The sequence below is a fragment of the Suncus etruscus genome, chromosome 5 (assembly GCF_024139225.1).
Source record: "Suncus etruscus isolate mSunEtr1 chromosome 5, mSunEtr1.pri.cur, whole genome shotgun sequence".
In the NCBI taxonomy this organism is placed as follows: Eukaryota; Metazoa; Chordata; class Mammalia; order Eulipotyphla; family Soricidae; genus Suncus; species Suncus etruscus.
Genome location: NC_064852.1, coordinates 128,576,154 through 128,600,391, shown reverse-complemented (window position 1 = coordinate 128,600,391; position 24,238 = coordinate 128,576,154). Strand labels below are relative to the sequence as shown.

The 24,238-nt window shown below is 43.4% G+C and overlaps 1 protein-coding gene across 2 annotated transcripts in view; it reads left to right on the top strand.

Moving 5' to 3' along the window:
• The first annotated feature begins 20,234 nt into the window (after window positions 1–20,234).
• The window catches only part of GLS (glutaminase), a 94,540-nt gene continuing 90,536 nt past the window's right edge, over window positions 20,235–24,238 (top strand). For both annotated transcript variants that reach the window (XM_049773201.1, XM_049773202.1), the window contains exon 1: window positions 20,235–20,665. In XM_049773201.1, the coding sequence (XP_049629158.1) occupies window positions 20,235–20,665 (431 nt within the window). The remainder of the gene's footprint in view (window positions 20,666–24,238) is intronic.

Below are 24,238 nucleotides of genomic sequence, written 5' to 3'. Positions count from 1 at the left end.
CCCAAATACATTGAATTATTTTTTAAACTGGATGCTATTTTTACATATCACATCTTGTCTTAAAAGGGAGTGAGGGGCCGGAGAGATAGCAAGGAGGTAAGGCATTTGCCTTTCATGCAGAAGGTCATCGGTTCGAATCCCGGTATCCCATATGGTTCCCCGTGCCTGCCAGGAACAATTTCTGAGCATGAAGCCAGGAGTAACCCCTGAGCACTGCCGGGTATGACCCAAAAACCACAAAAAAAAGAAGGAAGTGACCTTGAACCAAGTGACATTAAAGAACTTGCTTTCACTATATGTCATTTTACAAAATGGTCACAGTTTCCAATGACCATTACTGTATATTTTTTTCATAAAAGCAAATTGGTGGGGTCAGAGCGGTGGCACAGGGTGTAAGGCATCTGCCTTGTGCGTGCTAGCCTAGGATGGACATCAGTTCGATTCCCCAGTGTCCCATATGGTCCCCCAAGCCAGGGACAATTTCTAAGCATATAGCCAGGAGTAACCCCTGAGTGTCACTGGTGTGGCCCAAAACCCAAAAAATAAATAAAATAAAAGCAAATTGGTGTACTATGAGCATTCACAAAGTAGGTGTTTTGTGATGAATGTTGAAGAGGGAAACTTATTTTAAGTACGTAGATAACGTTAAACTGAGGCCTGAAGAGCAGAAGGAACATGAGGGTTTTCAACTGAGGAAACAGTATACAGAGAGAAGCAGTCAGTAATGGTTCCCAAATTACAGCCTGAGAACCTTAGCTGAGTGGTGAGCTAGAAGCTTCTTTTGCATAATGTTTTGCATAACATTTATAAATTATCATCTGTGCAACTCAAGGAACAAATCAGTTCTATGTATATCCTAAGAGAAGAGAGAAAACCCCTGAAACCTCCCCTTATGCAACTACTTTCAAACAGCTCTGGCCTGTTTGAAGGAAGCAAGCAACTTCAATGGGAGCCTGGCTGAATATGAACCTATGATTTGGGAAGAGCCAAAAAGACCTTATAAGGAAGTTCACCAATTTTTAAATGTAGCCTACATGTACTGAGAAGCTGCTAAAAATGTAAAGCTGGGGCTGGAGTGATAGAACAGTGGTAGGGCATTTACCTTTCACACTGCCGACCAGGGACAGACCCAGGTTCGATTCCTGGCATCCCATATGCTCCCCCAAGCCTGACAAGAACAATTTCTGAGTGCAGAGCCAGGAGTAATCTCTGAGCACTGCCAGGTGTGGCCCAAAAAACTAGCTAACTAAATAATGTAGAGCTGGAGAGTAAGATGAGCTGATTTACAGTTTCAGAACATCATCACTCAGGCAATTTGCTGCTATGTGGCTGGATCTTGAGAGTGTTATGTTGAGTGAAAGCAGTCAGAGAGAGAGGATTAGATACAGAATGATTTCTCATATGTGGGATATATGGAAAGTATGTAGGAAAATATCAAAGGTCTCAATGGCAATCGAAACAAAGAACAGAATGGATTTTCAGACAAAGGTTTGTCACTGGGGCAGTGTAAAGGGGATAAGTTAGAGAATGGAAAACTAGGACAATGGTGGAAGAGAAAAATACCTGCCACAAAAGCAAACAGGAGGGGGGATGGATTGGAGGGAAACTGAGGACTGTGGTAAAGGTATTGGTGTTGGAACATTGTACACCTAAAACTCAATCATGAATAGCTTGTAATTCACGATGCCCCAACTTAAAAAAAAAAAAAAAAAAAAAAAAAAAAACGAAAAGAAATGCAGGGGAAAAAAACCCAAAGTCTATCACTCAGTTGAGCCCAAAAGACAGTATATTGCGGGGCTGAAGCAGTGGTGCAAGCTGTAAGGCATCTGCCTTGCACTTGCTAGCCTAGGACAGACCTTGGTTCAATTCCCCGGTGTCCCATATGGTCCTCCAAGCCAGGGATGATTTCTGAGCGAATAGCCAGGAGTAACCCCTGAGAATCACTGGGTATGGCCCAAAAACAAATAATTATGAATGCAGGGATCATGGAAGGGTTAGTACATTAATGGTGTAGCAAGGAAGTTTCTGTTCCTGGCTGCTCATCTGAAAGATGGTGGAGATAGTCACGTACAATTAAAGCTATTACAGGGTTTTGCTTTTAAAATCTCTCTTATCGCTGTTAAATTGTGCAAAAAAACCTCTTTCAACTGTTTGGATCTTTTTGTCAGGCCATTTTCCTGGAAGTGGTTGCTAAGAGTGAAAGAGTTTTATTATTTAGAGATAAGTGGAATCTAGAAAGTCCAAAAAACAAAACCCCTATAGTAATTGATTTGAAAAATATTTCTATGGCACCATTTGTACCTGTCCAGCTGCTTTCTATTTGCTGGTGGTTATCTCCTTTTGCTAATGATTCTCTGAAAGCATACACCAAAGTTTGCACCAAAATACTGTCCTGTTGAAGGGGGTGGACTGCTCGGGTTCTTTAGAGCCAACAGCTGCTTCTGTTGACAATGATCATATGCTTGCTGAATGACAGAGGATCTCCCAACTGAAGCCAAAGGCCACAGAGAGCCCATATTCTTCTTGAACAGCACTCCTTTTCTATTCTGGTCTATCCACCTCTGGGAGAAAAACCTGTCTAAATTCAAGTTGTCCTGGATTACCAAGTCTGCTGGGAAAAGTTTCTACCTGGGTTCTGAAAATAAAATGAAGGCGGGGAACACCTCCTGGCTCTGCACTCAGAAATTACTTTTAGCACGTTCAGGGGACCATATGGGATGCCGGGGTTCGAACCTGATTGCAAGCCCAGGTTCTGAAATTCGTGATGGCCACTTTACTGTCTATTCCTTTACCCCGCCTCACACTTCTCCCTGTGAATATGTCTGGAGATTAACCCATAAGGTGTGTGCACCTGATTGTTCTTGCAAAACTGCCATATGTTAGAATTTTTACAGCATCTGTCTAGCCACTTGACTTAAGCACTCTTTAACCTTGGTATTTACAACAGATCAGCTGCTATTATCATAGTATCTGCTAGGAGAAACATAGGAGATTTCATCAGTGTCAAATATTTTCCAGATAATAGCCCCAGCTGCAGTACTTCTGAGGTCACTCAGTCTAGATTTCCATTTTATAGACGAGGAAACTATTATTTATATATGGTTAATATATATTTAATAGATAGTTTATATGTATAGTTTATAGATGAGACAGTAACAGGTCAAGTCAGGTCAATCTGTTAGACAATGCTCAGTCTAGAATTAGAAATGCAGCCACCAACCCAGTTCAGATAGCCTTAATTTAAAGCCTTTAACATTTTAGGGTGATAACACAGTGGTAAGGCATTTGCCTTGCTCAAGGCAACACAGGACAGATGGTGGTTCGAATCCCGGCATCCCATATGGTCCCCCGAGCCTGCCAAGACCAACTTCCGAGTGCAGAACCAGGAGTAATCTCTGAGTGCTGCCGGGTGTGACCCAAAAACCAAAACTAAAAACAAAAAACAGGGGCCGGGCGGTGGCGCTAGAGGTAAGGTGCCTGCCTTGCCTGCGCTAGCCTTGGACGGACCGCGGTTCGATCCCCTGTGTCCCATATGGTCCCCCAAGCCAGGAGCAACTTCTGAGCGCATAGCCAGGAGTAACCCCTGAGCGTTACTGGGTGTGGCCCAAAAACCAAAAAAAAAAAAACAAAAACATTTTACTCTGGAGTCTTCATCTTTGTTTCATGTTCTCTTTCATTACTACTCTTCAGTATTTCTGTTTCAGGGTTTGTTTGTTTGGGCCACACCCAGGAGAGCTCAGAATTACTCCTGGATCTGTGCTCAGAAATCACTCCTGGTGGGGCTGGAGATATAGCACAGCAGCAGGGTGTTTGCCTTGCATGCAGCCAACCTGGGACGAACCAGTGTTCAATTCCAGGCATCCCATATGGCCCCCGAGCCTGCCAGAAGCAATTTCTGAGTGCAGAGCCAGGAGAAACCCCTAAGCACTGCTGGGTGCGACCAAAAAGAAAGGAAAGAGAAATTACTCTTGGCAGAATCCAGGGACCATATAGGATGATTGGAATCGAATTGGGTTCAACCTGGGTCAGCTGTGTGAAAGGCAAATGCCCTACCGCTGAGCTATATCACCTCAGCACCTGTTTCTGGTATTTTAAGATACGTATTTCAACCTGTTCAGAGGCTATGGCCCGCGGGCAACATATTGTATTTGTATCTGTTTTGTTTCTTCATTGCAAAATAAGATATATGCAGTGTGCATAAGAATTTGTTCATAAGTTTTGTTTTTACTATAGTCAGACCCTCCAATGGTCTGAGGGACAGTGAACTGGCCCCCTGTTTAAAAAGTTTGAGGACCCCTGATATCTGACAACCCTTGGTGTCTAGACCTTTTCCTACTTCATTTTCTTCTCTGCCACATGTATTTAGCAATATAGTTAAAACCTTACTCCCAATTCTTCCTCTGGTAAACTCCAGGTTCCAATTAGCACAAATGTCTCTAGCTTTTGTTTGTTTGGGGGCCGCACATGGCAGCACTCAAGGGTTACTCCTGGCTCTCTGCTCAGGAATCACTTTTGTCAGGCTCAGGGGACCATAAGTGATGCCGAGGATTGAACCTAGGTCAGCCATGTGCCGTGTGCAAGGTAAATGTCCAACCCACTCTGCTATTGCTATTGCTCTAGCCCCCAAAATGTCAGGTTCTTAACTATTTTTGATCAGCCTCTCAGATTAAAACATAGCTTCTAGAAGCCTCTGTTTAAATGCAACCAGTGTCATCTGGGAAAAAAAATCCATGAAGACTGTACTATTTGATGACAAAAAATATCTTCTGGAATTAGAATGGAAAATCTTTAAATTAGGGGCCAGAGTGATAGCACAGTGGTAGTGCATTTGCCTTGCCTGAAGCCGATCCAGGAAGGACCCAGGCTCCATTCCAAGCCTGCCAGGAGCAATTTCTGAGTGCAGAGTCAGGAGTAACCCCTGAGTGCCATTGGGTGTGGCCCAACCCCTCCCCAATAGAAAACAAATTCTCTGAATTATAAGAATTTTTTGAAATGCAAATGCAATAGTATCTAGGGTGCTGTACTATTCCTCCTCAGTATCTGCTGAAGCCCAAGATATCTCTAGCTTTTTTTTTTTTTTTTTTTTTTTTGCTTCTGTGGAGCACATAGGCCAGTAGCAGTGTAAATACCAGATTAATAAGAAGTGGATAATTAAGACTTTTTTTTTTTAGTTCTTGGGTCACACCCAGTGATGCTCAGGGGTTACTCCTGGCTATGTGCTCAGAAATCGTTCCTGACAATTTGGGAGGCTGGGGAATCGAACTGTGGTCCATTCTAGGTTAGGCCATGCAAAACACCCTACCGCTTGCACCACCACTCCAGCCCCAAGACTTCTTTTTTCTTGACTCACATTACACTTGACAACTTTGGAGATGGCTGTGAGTATAAGAATATTTAGGCAGGGGCCGGAGCGATAGCAAAGTGGTACGGGATGCATGCCAGGAACAGAGACAGTGGGTGGTCAACATGGGTGGTGGGAATTGTGCCAATTGGCACTATGTACCTTAAACATAACTGTGAAAGTCTTGTAATTCACATTAGCCTCAATAAAAGCTATTATAAAAAAAAGAATATTTAGTCATATGGGGCTGAAGTGATAGTACAGTTAGGGCATTTGCCTTGTATGAGGCTGGTCTGGATGGATCCAGATTTGATCCCCAGCATCCCATATGGTCCCTGAGCCTGCCAGGAGTGATTTCTGAGCACAGAGCCAGGAGGAACCCCTAAGTGCAACCAGGTGTGGCCCAAAATCAAAAACAACAACAACAAACCAAAAAAAACCACCCCACAAACCAACCCCCAGAAAAAGAATATTTAGTCACAAATGACGTTTAACTGAAAAAGCACATGTTTTTGTCTGAAATCACAGACTGAATTATTTTAAAGGGAGATTTTTAGGTAAACAGTCATTTTTTTAAGGTTAATTTTATATATACTTTCAAGAAAATTGACTTCTCTATTGTGTTATGTGCTTTCTTCTACCAACATATTAGATGGGTCAGTCAGGATAGATTAAATTTGACTATAGTGGCTAATAGCCTCCAAATCACAGAAGTTTAAATGGCAAAGTTCTTTCTCTGAACCAAGAGGCCCAGGCAGATAGAGCAGTCATCAGATTGAACATTAACACTCCTAGGCAGCATAGGGAAAGAAAGTAGGAACCTCTGCATTGGCTTTTTAAGCTTTTTTTTTAATTAATATCTTTATTTAAACACCTTATTACAAACATGATTGTGGTTGGGTTTCAGTCATATAAAGAACATCCTCCTTCATCAGTGCAACATTCCCATCACCAATGTCCCAAATCTCCTTCCTCCCCACCCCATCCTCGCTGTACTTTAGATAGGTTTCTAGTTCCCATTGTTATGATAGTTCTCAATGTAGTTCTTTCTCTAACTGCACTCATCACTCTGTGGTGAGCTCAGGTAGTGAGCTGGAACTTCCAGCCCTCCTCTCTTTTGTCTCTGAAAATTATTGCAAGAATGTCTTTCTTTTCTTTCTTTTTTCTTTTTTTTTTTGGGGGGGGGGTCACACCCGGCACTGCTCAGGGGTTACTCTTGGCTCTATGCTCAGAAATTGCAAGGGACCGGCGAGGTGGTGCTAGAGGTAAGGTGTCTGCCTTGCAAGTGCTAGCCGAGGAAGGACAGCAGATTCGAACCACCATCCTTCTGCATGAAAGGCAAATGCCTTACCTCCATGCTATCTCTCTGGCTCCTCATTTTTTCTTTTTAATCTCATTTCCCCAACCAAAGCAAGTGCTTGGATGTATCCAATTTAAGGGGACTAAGAACATGTGATCCTACAAAGGAAATATTTAGTATAAATTGCTGATAATAACATACTAAATCACACCAGAGCAATAGCACAGCAGGAGGACATTTCCTTGCATGTGGCTGACCTGGTTTAATCCCCGGCATCCCATATGGTCCCTGGAGCCTGCCAGGAGTGATTTCTGAACACAGAGCCAGGAGTAACCCCAGAGTGCTGTACAGTGCAGCCCAAAAGCCATAAATAAGTAAAATATATCTGTAATATGCATATACATTCATAACATACTAAATAATTTAGAATTCTATGAATCTACCATTTTACATCAATATTTTTGTTTGTTTTTGGAAGACTGCTCGACAACAGCTAAATTTTTGTTTGATTTTGGTTTTGAGTTTGGAGCCACACCCAAAGATACACAGAGATTACTCCTGGCTCTGAATTTAGGAATTACTCCATGCAGTGCTCAGAGGACCATATGGGATGACAGAGATCTAATTTGGGTTGTCCACATGCAAGGCAAGTGCCCTACCCAGTTGCTATATACTATCACTCTGACTCCAACACCAGGATTTGTGTCTTTCAAATGATACCACTTCTACTATTCCATAGTTTCCTAATAGAATTCATTTCTACATCTTTATCCACTGAATATACATATATATGTGTATTATTGTTTTTTTCAATGCCCATAATATTCTATTTAATTCAATTTTAGCTTATTTTGATTTTGGGCCACAACCAGTGATGCTCAGGTTTACCCAGTTCTGGCTCAGAGATTACTCCTGATGGAGCTTGGGAGACCGTAAGTGGTGCTGGAAATCAAAGGAAGGTCAGCTGCATAAAGGACAAGTGTCTTACCTGCTATGCTACTCTTACATCCTTTGCAGTTTGAATTTGGGGGGCGGGATTACACCAGGCAGCACTCAGAGGTTACTCCTGGCACTATGCTCAGAAATCACTCTTGGCAGGCTCAGGGGACCATATGGGATGCTGGGATTCGAACCACTGACACCTTACCTCCATGCTATCTCTCCAGCCCCTGCAGTTTGAATTTTTAATAAATGTCCTCCTCTTTGTGAATTGTAATAAAAAATTAATTCAAAATTCAAATGCCAGTAATTCATTTATTTTAATATATTTTTATTTTCCAGTTAATAAAATTCTATTACACTAAGCAGCCTACAACAAAAAATGTCATTAAAAATAATGTCATTTGGGGCCGGAGCGGTGGTGCAGGCCGTAAGGTGTCTGCCTTGTGCGCACAGCCTAGGACGGACCACGATTCGATCCCCTGGCATCCCCTATGGTCCCTCAAGCCAGGAGTGATTTCTGAGCGCATAGCCAGAAGTAACCCCTGAGCGTCACTGGGTGTGACCTAAAAATCAAAAACCAAAAAAAAAAGTCATTCAAAATTATGATGGATATGATGAAAGCTAAAAATTTTAATCTGTTGGGGATGGAGATGCACAAAAGTGTCCTTTCATTCTGCCTGGAGATGTCAAGGATTAAATTCAGGATCCTGCGTGTGTTCTACCGCCTGAACTATCTCCCCAAATGGCTTTTTTATTGGAAATCATGCAAGTCTACATATATGGTCCCTGAACAAATGAAGAATCTTAAAATTAGTGAGTAAAGGCTCAAAAATGAATAGGTCACATAGTATATTGGGCTTTTAAAAAGTGAGAGTGTAATAAAATTATACTCAAGGAAAGAGAGTTTTCTATAATGGGATTTTGAATTAGTCAGAATTTCTTCATGATGAACTGAATTCAAAATGATGTGAAGAAGAAAGAAAATATATCCTGAGGAAATGTGTTCTGGGTGAGGAGGGCAGACCTAGGGTTGGTGGAACCATCCATGTCATGGAGTTGAGATTCGACCTCTCAGTGTGTTGGATTTGCCTTAAAATTGGCTCATGTGCTGCTGGTTAGATGGCTGCAGTAGTTGCCAAGAGAATGAGATTGACATGGTTGGAGAGAACAAGTGATGTGGAGTGGAACCTGAGTCGGGGAATAACCGTAGGTTGCTACACACCCTTGGTTTTTCAAAAAGACCAAAGCTGAAGAGCTGGTGGCTAGTGTAACATAATTATTCTTATATATGCTTTACTTGACTAAAACCATATTTTAAATTTTTTAATATATTTATATTTTAAAATTAGAGAATGTTACTTTTTTTAAAACATGCTTTTGGATTATTTAAGGAACTCAAAGAACTAGTTGGTTATGCCTGTTATAATCAACTATAAGTTATAATCAACTTCACTGGTTAAAAATTGATGAAATGGATTAGTCATTGCCTTTTTAGATAGTGCATTTTACCTCTTACTTCCTACTGCCTCATAATTCCTAATATAAGTTTTACTCAGATTATCTACCTGACCCTCATTTGGAAAAATAATTCTCAAAGAGTTTTAAGGACATGGGATATTTTGCACCCATAAATATGTTTATTGAAGATAAATAAGGCCATGGGCCACATATAGCTAGAGGCACATATACATTTACTAGCTTTATAATTAATGAGCTGTGTAGCCATATTAATTTATAATTTATCCAGCCATAAAATCTAGTAATTGGCACCTGTACCCTACAGGAATGTTACAAAGAGAGATAAATGGCTTCTTAAATTTTTAAAGATATAGGGAATACATATGTATTTATATTTATTTTGGCAGGAAGTGGGGCTGCCAGACTAGGCAATGCTCAAGGCTTACTCTTGGCTATTCATTAAGCATCACTCCTGACAGGCTTGAGAGACCATATGAGATGTTAGGGCATGAAGTCAGGTAGACTATATATAATGCAAGTGCCTGTTGCACTATCAGAATATATCTTTTTATTCATACTTTATTAGAGAAAGTTGCTTTTATATGTATGCTTGAGATAAATTCCAAGAACCAAATAATTTTTTCCTGAGATGTTTGATCAAATGTTAACCATTCTTACCTTTTACACAATCCTTAACTGAAGAAAAAACTCAGTTGGTTGCATTCTTGAAATATAGTTATAGGGGGCCGGAGAGATAGCATGGAGATAAGGCATTTGCCTTGCGTGCAGAAGGTTGGTGGTTTGAATCCCGGCATCCCATATTAATAAATATTAATGATTAATTAATAAATATTAATAAATATTTCAATTGTAAAGAAGAAGTGATATTCAACAACTATGGATCAATTATCTAAGAGATATATTCCTTCAGATTAAAACATTTTTCTTTTCTATTTTGGGGGGAGGGGAGCACATCCAGTGGTGTTCAGGTCTTACGTTTGTTCCTAAATTCAGGAATTACTTCTGATGGACTCAGGGGACCATATAGGGCTCCAGGAATCAAGCAAAGGTGCCCACTGTACTATAACTCCAAACAGTTTTTTCCCCCTTGAATCAGTCATAGAAACAGCTGAAACTCTCTGTGTATCTTTGCCAAAGCTTTTTGCAGTTTTGCTCCTTCTCTTTTTTCCCCCCCAAATTAAAGGCTCATTGGGGTTACAGAAAAGCTAATTAAGCAGGCCAGAGACTTGTAGTTGGAGGGTGTGACAACCTGTTTCTGGGAGAAGCTGCCCAGTTGCATTCTATCGGCTCTGATTAGGCCGAAGTTGAAATTTTTGCATTGATAAGGAATACAGGCTCATGACAACAAATACAAGCCAGCACAGACTGCTCAGGAGAGCCCATTTTGACCTCTAATGTCTTTGGTCTTCATTATCATGTTAAACATAACTCCTGTAACATTTTTTTGGGGGGGGATCACACCCGGCAATGTTCAGGGGTTACTCCAGGCTCTAGTCTAGACTCAGAAATCACCCCTGGCAGGCTTGGGACCATATGGGATGCCGGGATTCGAACCACCATCCTTCTGCATGAAAGGCAAATGCCTTACCTCCATGCTATCTCTCCGGCCCCTCCTGTAACATTTCTTTGACATTTTTGTACATGCACTGTATGTTCTTTGTATGTTCCTGAATTCTGCATGCTAAATTGTTTGAAAACAACTAGGATATTTCTAAGCTCTTCTATTACCGAATCTCTACTGGGCATAATGGGCATAAAACTTTACCCTCTACTTCCATTCTTTGAAGCTTGCCTCCACTTATACTGGTGAACACCCTTCCCAACCCAAGTCATTTTATTGCTAATAAAGTTGCTCTTTTCTATTCAGTTCTGTGCTTTTTCTAGGGCAATGTCTTCAATCTCACACTAAATTTCATGTTTATAGTCTTCCTTTGCAGAGTTAAACATGTTAAATAATTTCTGGTTTTACAATTCTATAATTGTTTTATCATAACATTATATATCTGTAACATCCATTTCTTTTTTCTTTTTTTTTCTGGGTGGTGGGTGGTGGTTGGGTGGTGGTGATTTATTTTTTATTTCATTTTTTTGTTTTTTTGGGGGGGTCACACCTGGCAGTGCTCAGGAATCACTCCTGGTATGCACGGGGGGGGGGGGGCATATGGGATGCCAGGATTCGAACCACTGTCCTCCTGCACTCGGGAATTACTCCTGGCAGTGTGTGTGGGACCATATGAGATGCCCAGGGTCGAACCTGGGTAGGTACATGCCCGATTTACTTTACTATCTCTCAAGCCCTAAGACTATGATAATGGGGATTTTAATTTTAAGTGTGGTTTCTGTTATATGGAAACTATACCTTACTTTATTTTATTTTTGTTTTGTTTTTTTGGCCACATCTGGCACTGCTCAGGGAATACTCCTGGCACTGCGCTCAGAAACAACTCTTGGCAGGTTGAGGGGACTATATGGGGTTCGAAGGATCCAACCCAGGGCTGTCCTGGGTCAGTCATGTGCATGGCAAATGTCCTACTGTTGTGCTATCGCTTCAGCACTACATATTATTTTAATCTTATACTGATAAACATTTAGGTTGTTTCTAAATAACCGGAGTTGCTGTTGTTGTTTAGGTACACACCACATTTATTGTACTAGCTGGTATTTATTTATAAATAAAGCTGTGTCCCAAACTATACTACTTGGTTTGTCACTATGAGAAGAAGCACAGTCATAATCAATCTTTCTATTTTTAGAGCTGTTTCTGGCATCTTATAATTAAATAGAGGGAATCACAGTTATCTATAAAATGCCTGAAAAGTCATAATAAAGATAGAAGGAACCAACACACTATGAAGATTCCTTTTGGTACATCACAATACATTATGGTCTGGGAGGAGGTGATGCTTGTGGCTCAATGATTGTACATGTTTTTAAGTACATAGGTCTGGGTTTGAGACCCAAAACATAAGCAAATAAATAACACAGAGCCAATTAAACCAAAAACCAAAACCTATCACATAACACAAAATTCCCAAACCAAAATACCTTCTTTAAAATACAAAATATGGGGCTGGAGAGATAGCATGGAGGTAGAGCGTTTGCCTTACATGCAGAAGGACAGTGGTTAGAATCCTGGCATCCCATATGGTACCCCCAGCCTGCCAGAAGCAATTTCTGAGTGTAGAGCCAGGAGTAATCCCTGAGCGCTGCCGGGTGTGACCCCAAAACAAAACAAAACAAAAATATAAAATACACTATGGTCCCCCATGCCTGCCAGGAGCAATTTCTGAGCAGAGCCAGGAGCAACCCCTGAGTGCTGCCAGGTTTGTCCCCCCCCCAAAAATAAATATAATACAAAATGCATTACTTTGGACTGTTAATATTTTTTTCAGGTGATTGAAATTTGTATTTAATTTCATTAAATGATAATTTCTAAGATGCTCAGTAGTTGGTTTCTGAATTGGTGATTTTGTTTGTTTGGTTGGTTTTTGGATCACAGAATCTACTTAGAATTTACTCCTTGGGGCCAAAGCAATACCACAATGGTAGGGCCTTTGCCTTCCATGCGGCTGACCCAGGATGGACCTGGGTTCGATCCCCGGCATCCCATTTAATCCCCCAAATCAGAAGCAATTTCTGAGCTTAGAGCCAGGAGTAACCTTGGAACATCACTGGGTGTGGCCAAAAAAAAAAAAAAAAAGAATTTACTCTTGCTTTATGTTCAAGGGATCATTTCTGGCAAGGCTTAAGGGACAATTCATGATGCCAAGGATTTAACTTGGGTTGACCTTGTGCAAGGCAAATGCCCTATCTGCTATACTATTGCTTTTACCTAGGTGATATAATCTTAAACTAGAATGAAAATAGATGAAAATTCAAGCCACTTTTATGACATAAAATGATGAACTAAAATCTACCATGATTTTGTAGATTTTGTACCAGAAAATCAAGGTAGCAAAATTGATAGAAAGCTTATTGTTTTTTGTTTGTTTGTTTGTTTTTGTTTTGCACCATACTCTGGTGCTCAAAGGTTACTCCTGGTTCTACACAATCACTCCTGGCAGGTTTGGGGGACCATATGGGATGCTGAGGATCAAACCTGGGTCTGTCCCAGGTTGGCCACATGCAAGGCAAATGCTCTACCTGCTATACTATTGCTTTAGCTCCACAAAGCTCATCTTGATTTATTTTTATTTTTAATTTTTGGGTCACACTCGAAGGGGTTGGTGCTCAGGAGTTACTTCTGGCTTTATGCACGAAAATTGCTCCTGGCAGGCTTGGGGGATTATATGAGTTGCTGGGGATCGGCAGCGTACGAGGCAAATGTCCTACTGCTGTGTTATCATCCTGACCCCAAAGCTGATTTACCTTATTTTAAGTCTCTAAGTAAGTATGGTATAATGAAATTTCAAACCAACCTCTCTGACCTAAACTTTGGTTTTAATAGCTGCTGCATGAGAATGCCTATTCTGCTTATTCTGAACAAACTCATCCTGACTCTCTGAATGATGCACACTTTCTTTTTTCTTCTTCTTTTTTTTTTTTTTTTTTTGGTTTTTGGGTCACACTTGGCAGCACTCAGGTGTTACTCCTGTCTCTATGCTCAGAATTCACTTTCTGGCAGGCTCAGGGGACCATATAGGATTTGAACCACCGTCCTTCTGCATACAAGGCAAACGCCCTACCTCCCTGCTCTCTCTGGCCCACTTCCTTTATTTATTTTTTTGTTTTTTGTTTTTTGGCGACGAGGCTGGGATACTTGCCTTATTTTTTTTTAAGACATTCTTATTTCTGCTGTGTAGTTTATTCTAATATTGTCTGTGAATTTATAGAAAATAATAATTCCAGAGGCTTCAGAAATATTACAGCTTGTAGGGTATTTGCCTTGGTCAACCCAGGTTTGATCCCCCACCTCATATGGCTCTCTGATGATGATCAGGAATGATTATTAGGAATGATCGGAGTTCAGAGCCAGGAATGAGCCCTGAGCACTGCAGGGAGTGGTGCAAATACAAAACAAACAAAACATTCCAAAGTCTTTGAAAAATCAATAGATACTTAGAGGCTCCATGAATTTAATTGTATATTCATGCACCTAAGTATAAAAAATATTCATTTATAGACTGAATTGAAATAGTTACCATATTACTTTGAAGGAAAGAAAATAACTATTCTCCATCCCACTACTATTCCAGTCACCAGGAGACCCTCTAGAAGAATTTCACACAGTTAGCATTTTAAGTGAGATCATTCAAACATTTACTTTAAATGTTTTGAAAATCTTTCGAGTTAGTGGCAAGGAATGGTGGATTAATTTACATAAGTGACAAATGATATATTTTTAGATTTAACTGCATATGACATTTACATTCAAGACAGGTTTTTTTGTTTTTCACCAGCAATTATTCTTTCTTTGGAATTTTTTAAATTTGTAATTAGCTGGTACTTGGGCACTGAGCCCAGCTTTGCTGAACGTGACATCTTTGCAGTAGACCCTATTTTAAGATACTTTAGAAATTATTGGTTTGTTTTCTAAAACTGAAGTGTATATATGTGTGTATATATATATATACATATATATATATATATATAAAATCTTACTTTGAAAAATTAAATGATTTATTTTATTTTGTTTTTTTAACCACAGCAGTGCTCAGGGTTTATTCTTGTCTCTGTGCTTAGAAATCATCCTGACATTCTGGGATATACTGGACTATATGGGATACTGGGGATATGTGGGTTGGCCGCATGCAAGGAAAATGCCCTACCTGCTGTGTCATCACTCCAGCCCCATGAAAAATTAGGTTCTTTTTTCTTTTTTTTGGGGGGGGGGGACACACCAGGCAGTGCTCAGGGGTTACTCCTGGCTGTCTGCTCAGAAATAGCTCCTGGCAGGCACGGGAGACCATATGGGACACCGGGATTCGAACCAACCACCTTTGGTCCTGGATCGGCTGCTTGCAAGGCAAACACCGCTGTGCTATCTCTCCGGGCCCGAAAAATTAGGTTCTTAAGCAGTATTTTGCAATTATGTTTTAGAACAACTCTCAGGTTGGCTTTTTTTGTTTGTTTGTTTCTTTGTTCTTTTTTTTTTTTTTTTTTGGCCACACCCGGCAGTGCTCAGGGGTTATTCCTGGCTATCTGCTCAGAAATAGCTCCTGGCAGGTACAGGGGACCATATGGGACTTTGTGATTCGAACCAACCACTTTAGGTCCTGGGAAGACTGCTTGCAAGGCAAACGCCACTGTACTATCTCTCCAGCCCCTCAGGTTGGCTTTTTAATAATAGATGTGACAATGAATTACATCGCCTCACAAAAATTCTTCACTCATGTAATAAAATAAGTGTTACTAATACTAATTTTAAGTACTTTATACAGATGTTGATTCATTTAATCTTAACACCAAATGTGTAAGAGTAAACATTACTCTGACTTTATAAATGAGATATATAATATTTTAAACAATCTTAAATTCAGTTTTGAAAAAAAAAAAAAAGTTCTGTTTAGTGGGGCTTATCAGGGAGGCTAGGAAGTTGGCCGGTGAAAGCAGGAAGCCAACAGAAGAAAGGGAAGTAGTAGCAAAAGTTTGTTTGAAGGTTTCTTAAACTTTACTCTGTTCTCTATATAAAAAATTTTCAAATAAAACACACAAAAACAATTATTTTAAACTGGTAATCAACACAATTTTTTTTAAGCTGTTAGAAATAAATTTTGGGGGCCCAGAGATATAGCACAGCGGTGTTTGCCTTGCAAGCAGCTGATCCAGGATCAAAGGTGGTTGGTTCGAATCCCGGTGTCCCATATGGTCCCCCGTGCCTGCCAGGAGCTATTTCTGAGCAGACAGCCAGGAGTAACCCCTGAGCACTGCCGGATGTGGCCCAAAAACCTAAATAAATAAATAAATAAATAAATAAATAAATAAATAAATAAATAAATTTTTGGTTTTTACAAAAAGAAATATATATAAAGGTTACATTATAGTCAGAGTCATGAACCATTAGCTTTTCCTGATCTTGAAAAGAACATGGATTTTCAGGAACTGTTCTTTTAGTTAAAACAGAAATAAAGTGCACATTTGCAGTTTTTCTCAAGAAGTCTGATGAACCTTTCAATGGCTATGGGGCCACAACTAGCTTCACTTAAGTAGTAAGTGAAGTCATTTGATGAATCATCACTGGTGAATCTGGACTTCTTTTCTACTTGTAGATATTTCTACTTGTAGATACTGTTACGTACAAGGTACTTTTGTAGAGATGGAGATGCACTTTAGTGGTAAAGTGAGCTACGTCTTGATACCTGACACTATAAGAGAAAAAAGAAAGTTTGCATCCTTTTTCAAATTGTTTTAATATGCTATTTTAGGTGAACAGTGAACCTAATAGAAATCCTAACACATGCTTTCAAGCTGCATTTTTCTTGGTTTATATTTTTGGGCCACCCCCAACTGTATTCAGGGCTTACTCTTGGCTCTGTGCTCAGGGATCATTCTGAATGGTGCTGGGGGAAGGGACTCAAACCCGGCTAGCTGTGTGCAAGTCAATCACTCTCCCACTGTACTAGCTTTCCAGCCATCCTTTATTTGATTTTAAAAACTCATTAAAAGGGCCCGGAGAGCTAGCACAGCGGCATTTGCCTTGCAAGCAGCTGATCCAGGACCAAAGGTGGTTGGTTCGAATCCCGGTGTCCCATATGGTCCCCCGTGCCTGCCAGGAGCTATTTCTGAGCAGACAGCCAGGAGTAACCCCTGAGCACTGCCTGCCGGGTGTGGCCCAAAAACCAAAAAAAAAAAAAAAAAAGAAAAAAAAGCTCATTAAAAATTAAAATTTGATTAAGATTCAAATACAAGTATGAGCTCCATTGTTATTATTATAGTAGCTTTAATTTGCTGTCTATAGTGCTTTCATAAGGAATTAAATTTCAACCAACTGTAGGTTCTAATGCAAAACATATTTTCTAAATGCTAAAAGAATATCTCATTTCTCAAAGTAAAAACTCTAAAAATAATTTTCTTACTAGGCTTGATTTGTATATTTATCATTCTATTAAGCATTAATGCTAAAAAGTATTTTCTTAGTTTCCTAGAGGAACTAAGAGAAAAAACAGGAGGAAAATAATGACTGGGTTTGTCTGTAGCGTGGATGTGGTTGAGAAAAAAGAAACAACTGAAACAGCCAAGCGGATAAGTTGGCTATCTAAGCAATTGGACTTTATGTAGGTTTATATCATTAATAAGTCAGGTGGAAAGGTTAGGCAGAAGTAGTGCATGCTGCCTTTCCTACAGAATGTGATACTTTTCCTGAGTCCATTATTCCTTTGGAAAAAAAATTACAGAATATATCTACTCATCAACACTTTAGTGCCAAATAATTCACAACTGTCTTATCTGCCTTATTTATTTTTATTATGATGATTTTTTTATATGATTGATTTTTTCCAGGTTTTCTCTGCTAAAGACTACATTGAGGGCCAGAGCAACAGCACAGCGGGTAGGACGTTTACCTTGCATAGGGCTGACTGGGTTTGATCCCCCGCATCCCATATGGTACCTTTGAGCCTGCCAGTAGTGATTTCTGAGCACTGAGCCAGGAGTAACCCCTGGGCGCTGTCGGGTGTGGCCAACAAATAAAATAAAGAGCACATTGAAAAAAACTTAAACATGGCAAACCATGACAGTCTCATGACACAGCAAAGGTCACAGAACCTGTACACTATTGCCAGATTTCCTAATTATTAATCTAGTGCAATATTTAAAGATTCATAGATTATTAATAGTGATTAGTAACGCACCTGCTACACACCCTTCCTATTTCATAAAAAATGATTCCCTTCGCCTTCATGGCTGTTTCAGGAAATCCAAAACATCTTGGTCCTAAAGTGGAGTGTCTAAATAGATTCAGCTGTTCCTTTTTTTTTTTTTTTACTCATCATAAATGATAAGTGGATCAAATAATATTAAACAGGAACGATTTAGGGGACCGGTGTTCACCTGCTTCTGTTTCAAAAACTATATAGCAGCGTTTCCAGTTGCAATGTCTGGCTTAATTTTAAGTAAAATTTTAATTTCAAGTAAAAACTAGCTTGCAAGGGGATCCTTGCTCTTCAAACACAAATTTGAGATCAGGTGTGAACATTGAAAAATAAAAGTCATTTCTCAAAAAGAGAAAAAGAAAAAAGGAAAGCAGACATTTTGAATTTTCCACCCCCTTTGCCCCCCACTTTCGTCCTCCTCCCGAACTCCAACCCTTCAACTAGCTGAATGGCAGAGCTAAGAGGATTTGGCTCATTTTTTCCAAAACACTTCACCCTCTGGGTCGTCGCCAAGCGTGGAAAGTTTCAAGTAAATGCAACATTGGAAAAGGGGTGAGAATGGGGTGGGGGGACGACCCAGGCTGGTCTGCCTACATCTGCCTTGGCTGGACCAAGGCCCCCCCAAGACTGGCCCAGGCCCTAAGGCCCAGCCAGGGGACCAGGAGCTGGAATGGCTGATGCGGTGCCTAGATGTGTGTGCGTGTGTGTGTGTGTGTGTGTGTGTGTGTGTGTGTGTGTGTGTGTGTGTGTGGTGCCTAGATGTGTGTGTGTGTGTGTGTGTGTGTGTGTGTATGTGTGTGTGTGTGTGTGGTCCAACCAAGCCCAGAACCATCCTAATCCTCCCTCAGCTGCAGGGGTTCAAATCCATCACTCTCCCCCTTGCAGGGCGCAAAACCGGGGTTCACGGTTTCGCAGAAATCGAGCTCCTTTCAGCCCCCTCAGAGACCCCCTCATTCGTAGAATCCAGGAGAGAGAGAGAGAGAGAGAGAGAGAGAGAGAGAGAGAGAGAGAGAGAGAGAGAGAGAGAGAGAGAGAGAGAGAGGGAGGGAGGGAGGAAGGGAGAGAGAGAGGAGGGAGGGAGGGAGGGAGGGAGAGAGAGAGAGAGAGAGAGAGAGAGAGAGAGAGAGAGGAGAGAGAGAGAGGGGAGAGAGGGAGGGAGGGAGGGAGGGAGGAAGGGAGAGAGAGAGGAAAGGGAGGGAGGGAGGGAGGAGAGAGAGGAGAGAGAGAGAGAGAGAGAGAGAGGGGAGGGAGGGAGGGGAGGAAGGGAGAGAGAGAGGAAGGGAGGGAGGGAGGGAGGGAGGGAGAGAGAGAGAGAGAGAGAGGGAGAGAGAGAGAGAGGGAGAGAGGGAGGAAGGGAGAGAGAGAGAGGAAGGGAGAGAGAGAGAGAGAGAGAGAGAGAGAGAGAGAGAGAGAGAGAGAGAGAGAGAGAGAGAGAGAGAGAGAGAGAGAGAGAGAGAGAGAGAGAGAGAGAGAGAGAGAGAGAGAGAGAGAGAGAGAGAGAGATGAGAGAGAGAGACGAGAGAGAGAGAGAGAGAGAGAGAGAGAGAGAGAGAGAGAGAGAGAGAAGAGAGAGAGAGAGAGAGAGAGAGAGAGAGAGAGAGAAGAGAGAGATGAGAGAGAGAGAGAGAGAGAGAGAGAGAGAGAGAGGAGAGAGAGAGAGAGATGAGAGAGAGAGAGGAGAGAGAGAGAGTGAGAGAGAGAGAGAGAGGAGAGAGAGAGAGAGAGAGAGAGAGAGAGAGTGAGAGAGAGAGAGAGAGAGAGAGAGAGAGAGAGAGAGAGAGAGAGAGAGAGAGAGAGAGAGAGCGCCTCAGTGTGTTGCTGCCCGCCCGCCCGCCGGCTCCCCCTTCGCACTCTCCACCCCGCGCGTCAGCTCCGCTTCTCCCCGCCCCCAGCCGGTCCCCGCCGGTTCCCCCCTCTTCCAGTCGCCGCGGAGTGGAATTTGACTGCCGCGCGCACCAATCAGAAGGGAGGCCGAAAACGTCAGCCAATCGGAGCGCGGCGAGGGGGCGGGGCCGCCCGCCTCCGGACAGGGGCAGCGCGGAATGTCTCGGGCCCGCCTCGGCGCTTCAGTCTCTGTGCGGAGGAGCCGTCGGCCGGGTGAGGAGGAGGAGAGCGAGCTTCCCCGAGCGTCCCGGCGGGCGAGAGAGACAGAGAGCGAGCAACCTCGGCGGCGGCTGCGGAAGTCGGCGGCGTCCGGGTCGGAACCACACCACACCACACCCAGCCGCAGCCTCCTTTTCCTCCTTGTGCATCTCGGCCGGGGCTTGAGGAGGAGAGCGCCCGGTCCCTCAGGCCGGCGGCCGCCCACGCTCGGAGCATCTTCAGCCTCCTCCGCCGCTTCCTCCGCCCGAGCCCGGCGGCGATGATGCGGCTGCGAAGCTCCGCGAGGCTGCGGGACCTGCTGCTGCGGCGGCCGCCCGCCGTCGCCTCGGGCGCGGCGGCCCTTCGGCGGGCGCAGCCCTTCGCCACGCTCTGCCGTCGCCCCCGCGCCGGGGGCCGCGGCGCCTCGGGCCCGATCGCGGCGCCGCTCCTGCACCCGTGGTGGGGCGGCGGCGGGCGGCCGGCGCCGGCCCTCGCGCTGTCCAGCTCGCCCTCGGAGATCCTGCAGGAGCTGGGCAAGGGGGGCCCGGCCGCGCCGCTGCAGCAGCAGCAGCAGCAACAACAGCAGCAGCAGCAGCAGCCGCCGCCCGCCGCCGCCGCCGCCCAGCCGGCGTCCAGCCCCAAGGACGGCCCGGGGGACACGAACGGCTTCGCCCACAGCGAGGGCAAAGAGCCCGCGGCCTCGGGCGACAAGTGAGTGTCCGCGATGACGGAGCCCCAGACAGAGAGAAAGAAAGAAAGAAAGATGCGGGGCCGCCAGCGCAGACCGTCTGCGCCATGTGATCAGGCCCGGCTGGATGGATCCGCCCGCCCCGCCGCCCGCCCGCCCTCCCTCTCTCCCTCTCTCCCTCCCCGACTTCCCCCCGCAGCCGTCCCCCGGTTCCCGGGCGTCTCTGCGCCTCTGGGGATCCCGCTGCCCCGAGCCCGCCGCGTGCTCTCGCGGGGATCCCCGGCTCCCCCCACCTGCCTGCCTGCCTGCCTGCTTGCATTGCAGATCCTGGCCGGCTGGCTGGCTCGCGCGCGGGATGCCGCCGATGCTTACTGACATCTCCGCCGGCTTGACATTTAATTTAGCACCGTCAGTCGGGGCCCGGGTGCTCGCCCGCCTGCCTGCCTGCCTGCCTGCCTGGCTCCCTGGGCGCGCGCTCCCTCCCTCCCAGGCTCGGGTTTCCCCTTTTGCTCCAGCCCCGGCTGCCCCGGGGCGAGGGTTTCTTTAGCCTGCCCCGGCGCCGGAAGTGGGGCTTCCTTGGGCGAGGACGGGGCGCCCTTATCTGGGAGGAAGGATCGGCCTGGTGCGGGCTTTGGGCCGGCGAGGATTTGGGGTTGGGGAGGTAAAATGATTCCAGCACCTCCAGCGAGAAAGTGGGGCGCGAGCTCCTCGTGTTCTAAGAGCCCACAGCTCCGATCCTCTGGATCCTCCGATCGCAGCCAGCCCAACCCGGGAGGCTGATTCCGGGTCTTTTATTCTGGCTGGAATAGGAATAGGGACGCCTGTTTTATTTCCCAAATTAGGGGTGGAAATGGACCTTTCTGCGCGCTTTCTGAATGCCTGACCCGGTACCTCCCTCCCCCCCCCAACTTTTATTTATTTATTTATTTAGACTTACTGTCTCAGACCCCGGAGGGCCTTTTTTAAGTCCAGGCTTCCAGAGGGATTTTGATACTTGGAAGCTTCGGCCGGCTTAATGGTTCCCTTTCATGGAAATTCTCATCTTTATTAATAGGATCCCGGCCAAGGCAAGCAAAAAAAAAATAATATTAGTCACATTTTTTTTTTTCATTTGGTGAGATGGCGCACTTTTTTGGTATTTGATAATGATTGCCTGTCACAGTAGCTTGTGGCTGCCGGCAGGTCCTTTAAGGTCCTTGGGACAGATGACTTTTCCTATTAAAGAACCTCGATTTATTAATTTTGGGCCTCAGGCCTCTTTATTTTTTTTTTTTTTAGTAGTCTGTACTATCCATGCTTAAGCATACTCCCATTTGACTGACACTCCTTTGACTTTGAACGTCATCTGGTTTGCTGGCATGCAAGAGTTTAAATAAGCACGTGCTTCGAGTCTCAGGGTTGAAAATGCCCTTAGCTCACTGCCACTTCCAAGTCGCCCTTACCGGCCGAAGATGGGGACTGCTTTCTATTGGAAAGTCTTTTCTTGTCTCCTCTAAGCATGTTGGGCCCTTTTACCAAAATGAGCTACTTTTGCGATTTACATGTTTCTCAGAGCTTCTAGTATCTCGGTTTTCTGAATGATCCTAGTAGTAGCTTTCAAACAACTATCTCGGCTAACACACATGATTGATAGGCCTCTATGGAAAGCAACCTTGTTCTGTGCTCCCCGAGGAAAGCAATCTAGGAAGGAATCCCTCGAGAATATTTGCTTAGATGCCCAGGTCAATGCAGTAGCCCATCCTTGTTTACTTTAGGTCAAGGGAAGTTTTTTTCTTTAATTTTTGGCAACCAAATTTGAAGTAATAGACTGGTTCAGCAGCAAACCAAGTATAATGTAATCTTGGGAGCTTTCAGTCAAGTTCAAAATTGAATACAACTCTCAGATTTGCATATTAAGTGAAGAATTACTGGCCTAGAGATTGGGAAATTTTTTTAAAAATCTGACGAGCTACATTCTGTAAACTTATCTTTTAACTCCTATTTTCCCTTTGTGTTATGAAAAATTCTTCCTTTCAGGGAGGTTAAAAACTCCCTATGTTCCTGCTTTCACCAGCTTTCAAAAGCACATCGTGCCATTCTTCAGTCAACAAGCCACCTGGAATGTTAGCACTCAGGACATTGCCAGGTTTTTTGAAAGGATCATTAAAGGAAGAGCCTTGTGAAATTTAAATGAGCTGACATTTCATAAAAGGCTTAGAACATTGTTTGGCAAGTGCAAAATGCTATATATAACAGTTTATTAATAAGAATATCACTTATTTAGTTAGGAACCTCATTAGGCTGTTAGCCTTTGTTTTTTAGGTGCCATCGTGACGAAAGCCTTTATTGCTTACCAGCGTATAGGAGAAGTTGCTGTATTCTTCTGTGAAATTCTGATATGTACCGTTTACCTTTCGCTCTGCTTACCTGTAAATACACTGCATTTAATAGTTAACCTCAGAAGTTTTTTATTAGTCACATATTTGGGATATTTACTTTTCTCCTCTCCTTAGTCCTTATATTTTATTAACTATACCTCACTTTTTGGAAGGAGGTGGGATATTAAAGTTATTTGTCTCTTCTGTAGTCAGAGTTTTTAGCTGACTGTCATTCTAGACTGACTGACATCCAACTTCAATTTTCCTTTCTGTTCAAGTTTTTATTACTAATATCTTAAATCTCTTGGGGGGGAGGATGGGAAATGTAGTATAATGGCTCAATTTTCCCTATAGGACTCTTATTTAATTCAATTATTTTATTTGTTTGATTTTGGGGCCACACCCAGCGGTGCCCAGGGTTTACTCCTGGCTCTGAAATCACTCCTGACCAATTTAGGACTAAGTGGAATGCTAGGGGATCAAACACGGGTTGGCTGTGTGCAAGGCAAACGCCCTACTCACAGTGCTATGGCTCTGGCCCCAATAATTTTATTTCTTTCCCTTTTTTTGGTTTTTGGGCCACACCCCATAACGCTTAGGGGTTACTCCTGGCTATGCGCTCAGAAGTTGCTCCTGGCTTGGGGGGACCATATGGGACGCCAGGGATCGAACCGTGGTCCGTCCTAGGCTAGTGCTGGCAAGGCAGACACCTTACCTCTAGCGCCACTGCGCTGGCAAGTATTTCTTTCATTTTTATCATGAAAAACCACTTCGCCTCTATTTAATTATTTAGTTTTGCCTCAATGGGAAAAAACTGCTTTCTGAGCACTTTTTTTGGTTGCTTAGTGGGTAAACCTTGAATTCCAGGGTTTGCTTCTTCTTTCCCACCTATGTGCCTTTTCTTTCTTTTTTTTTTTTTTTTTTTGGTTTTGTGGGTCACACCTGGCCTCGCTCAGGGGTTACTCCTGGCTCTATGCTCAGAAATCGCTCCTGGCAGGCTCAGGGGACCATATGGGATGCCGGATTCAAACCACCGGACCTTCTGCATGAAAGGCCTTACCTCCATGCTATCTCTTCGGCCCCACCTGTGTGCCTTTTCAACAGCATATTCTTTCAGCTATGATTAGGCCTGCCTTCCTTCCTTCCTTCCTTCCTTCCTTCCTTCCTTCCTTCCTTCCTTCCTTCCTTCCTTCCTTCCTTCCTCCCTCCCTCCCTCCCTCCCTCCCTCCCTCCCTCCCT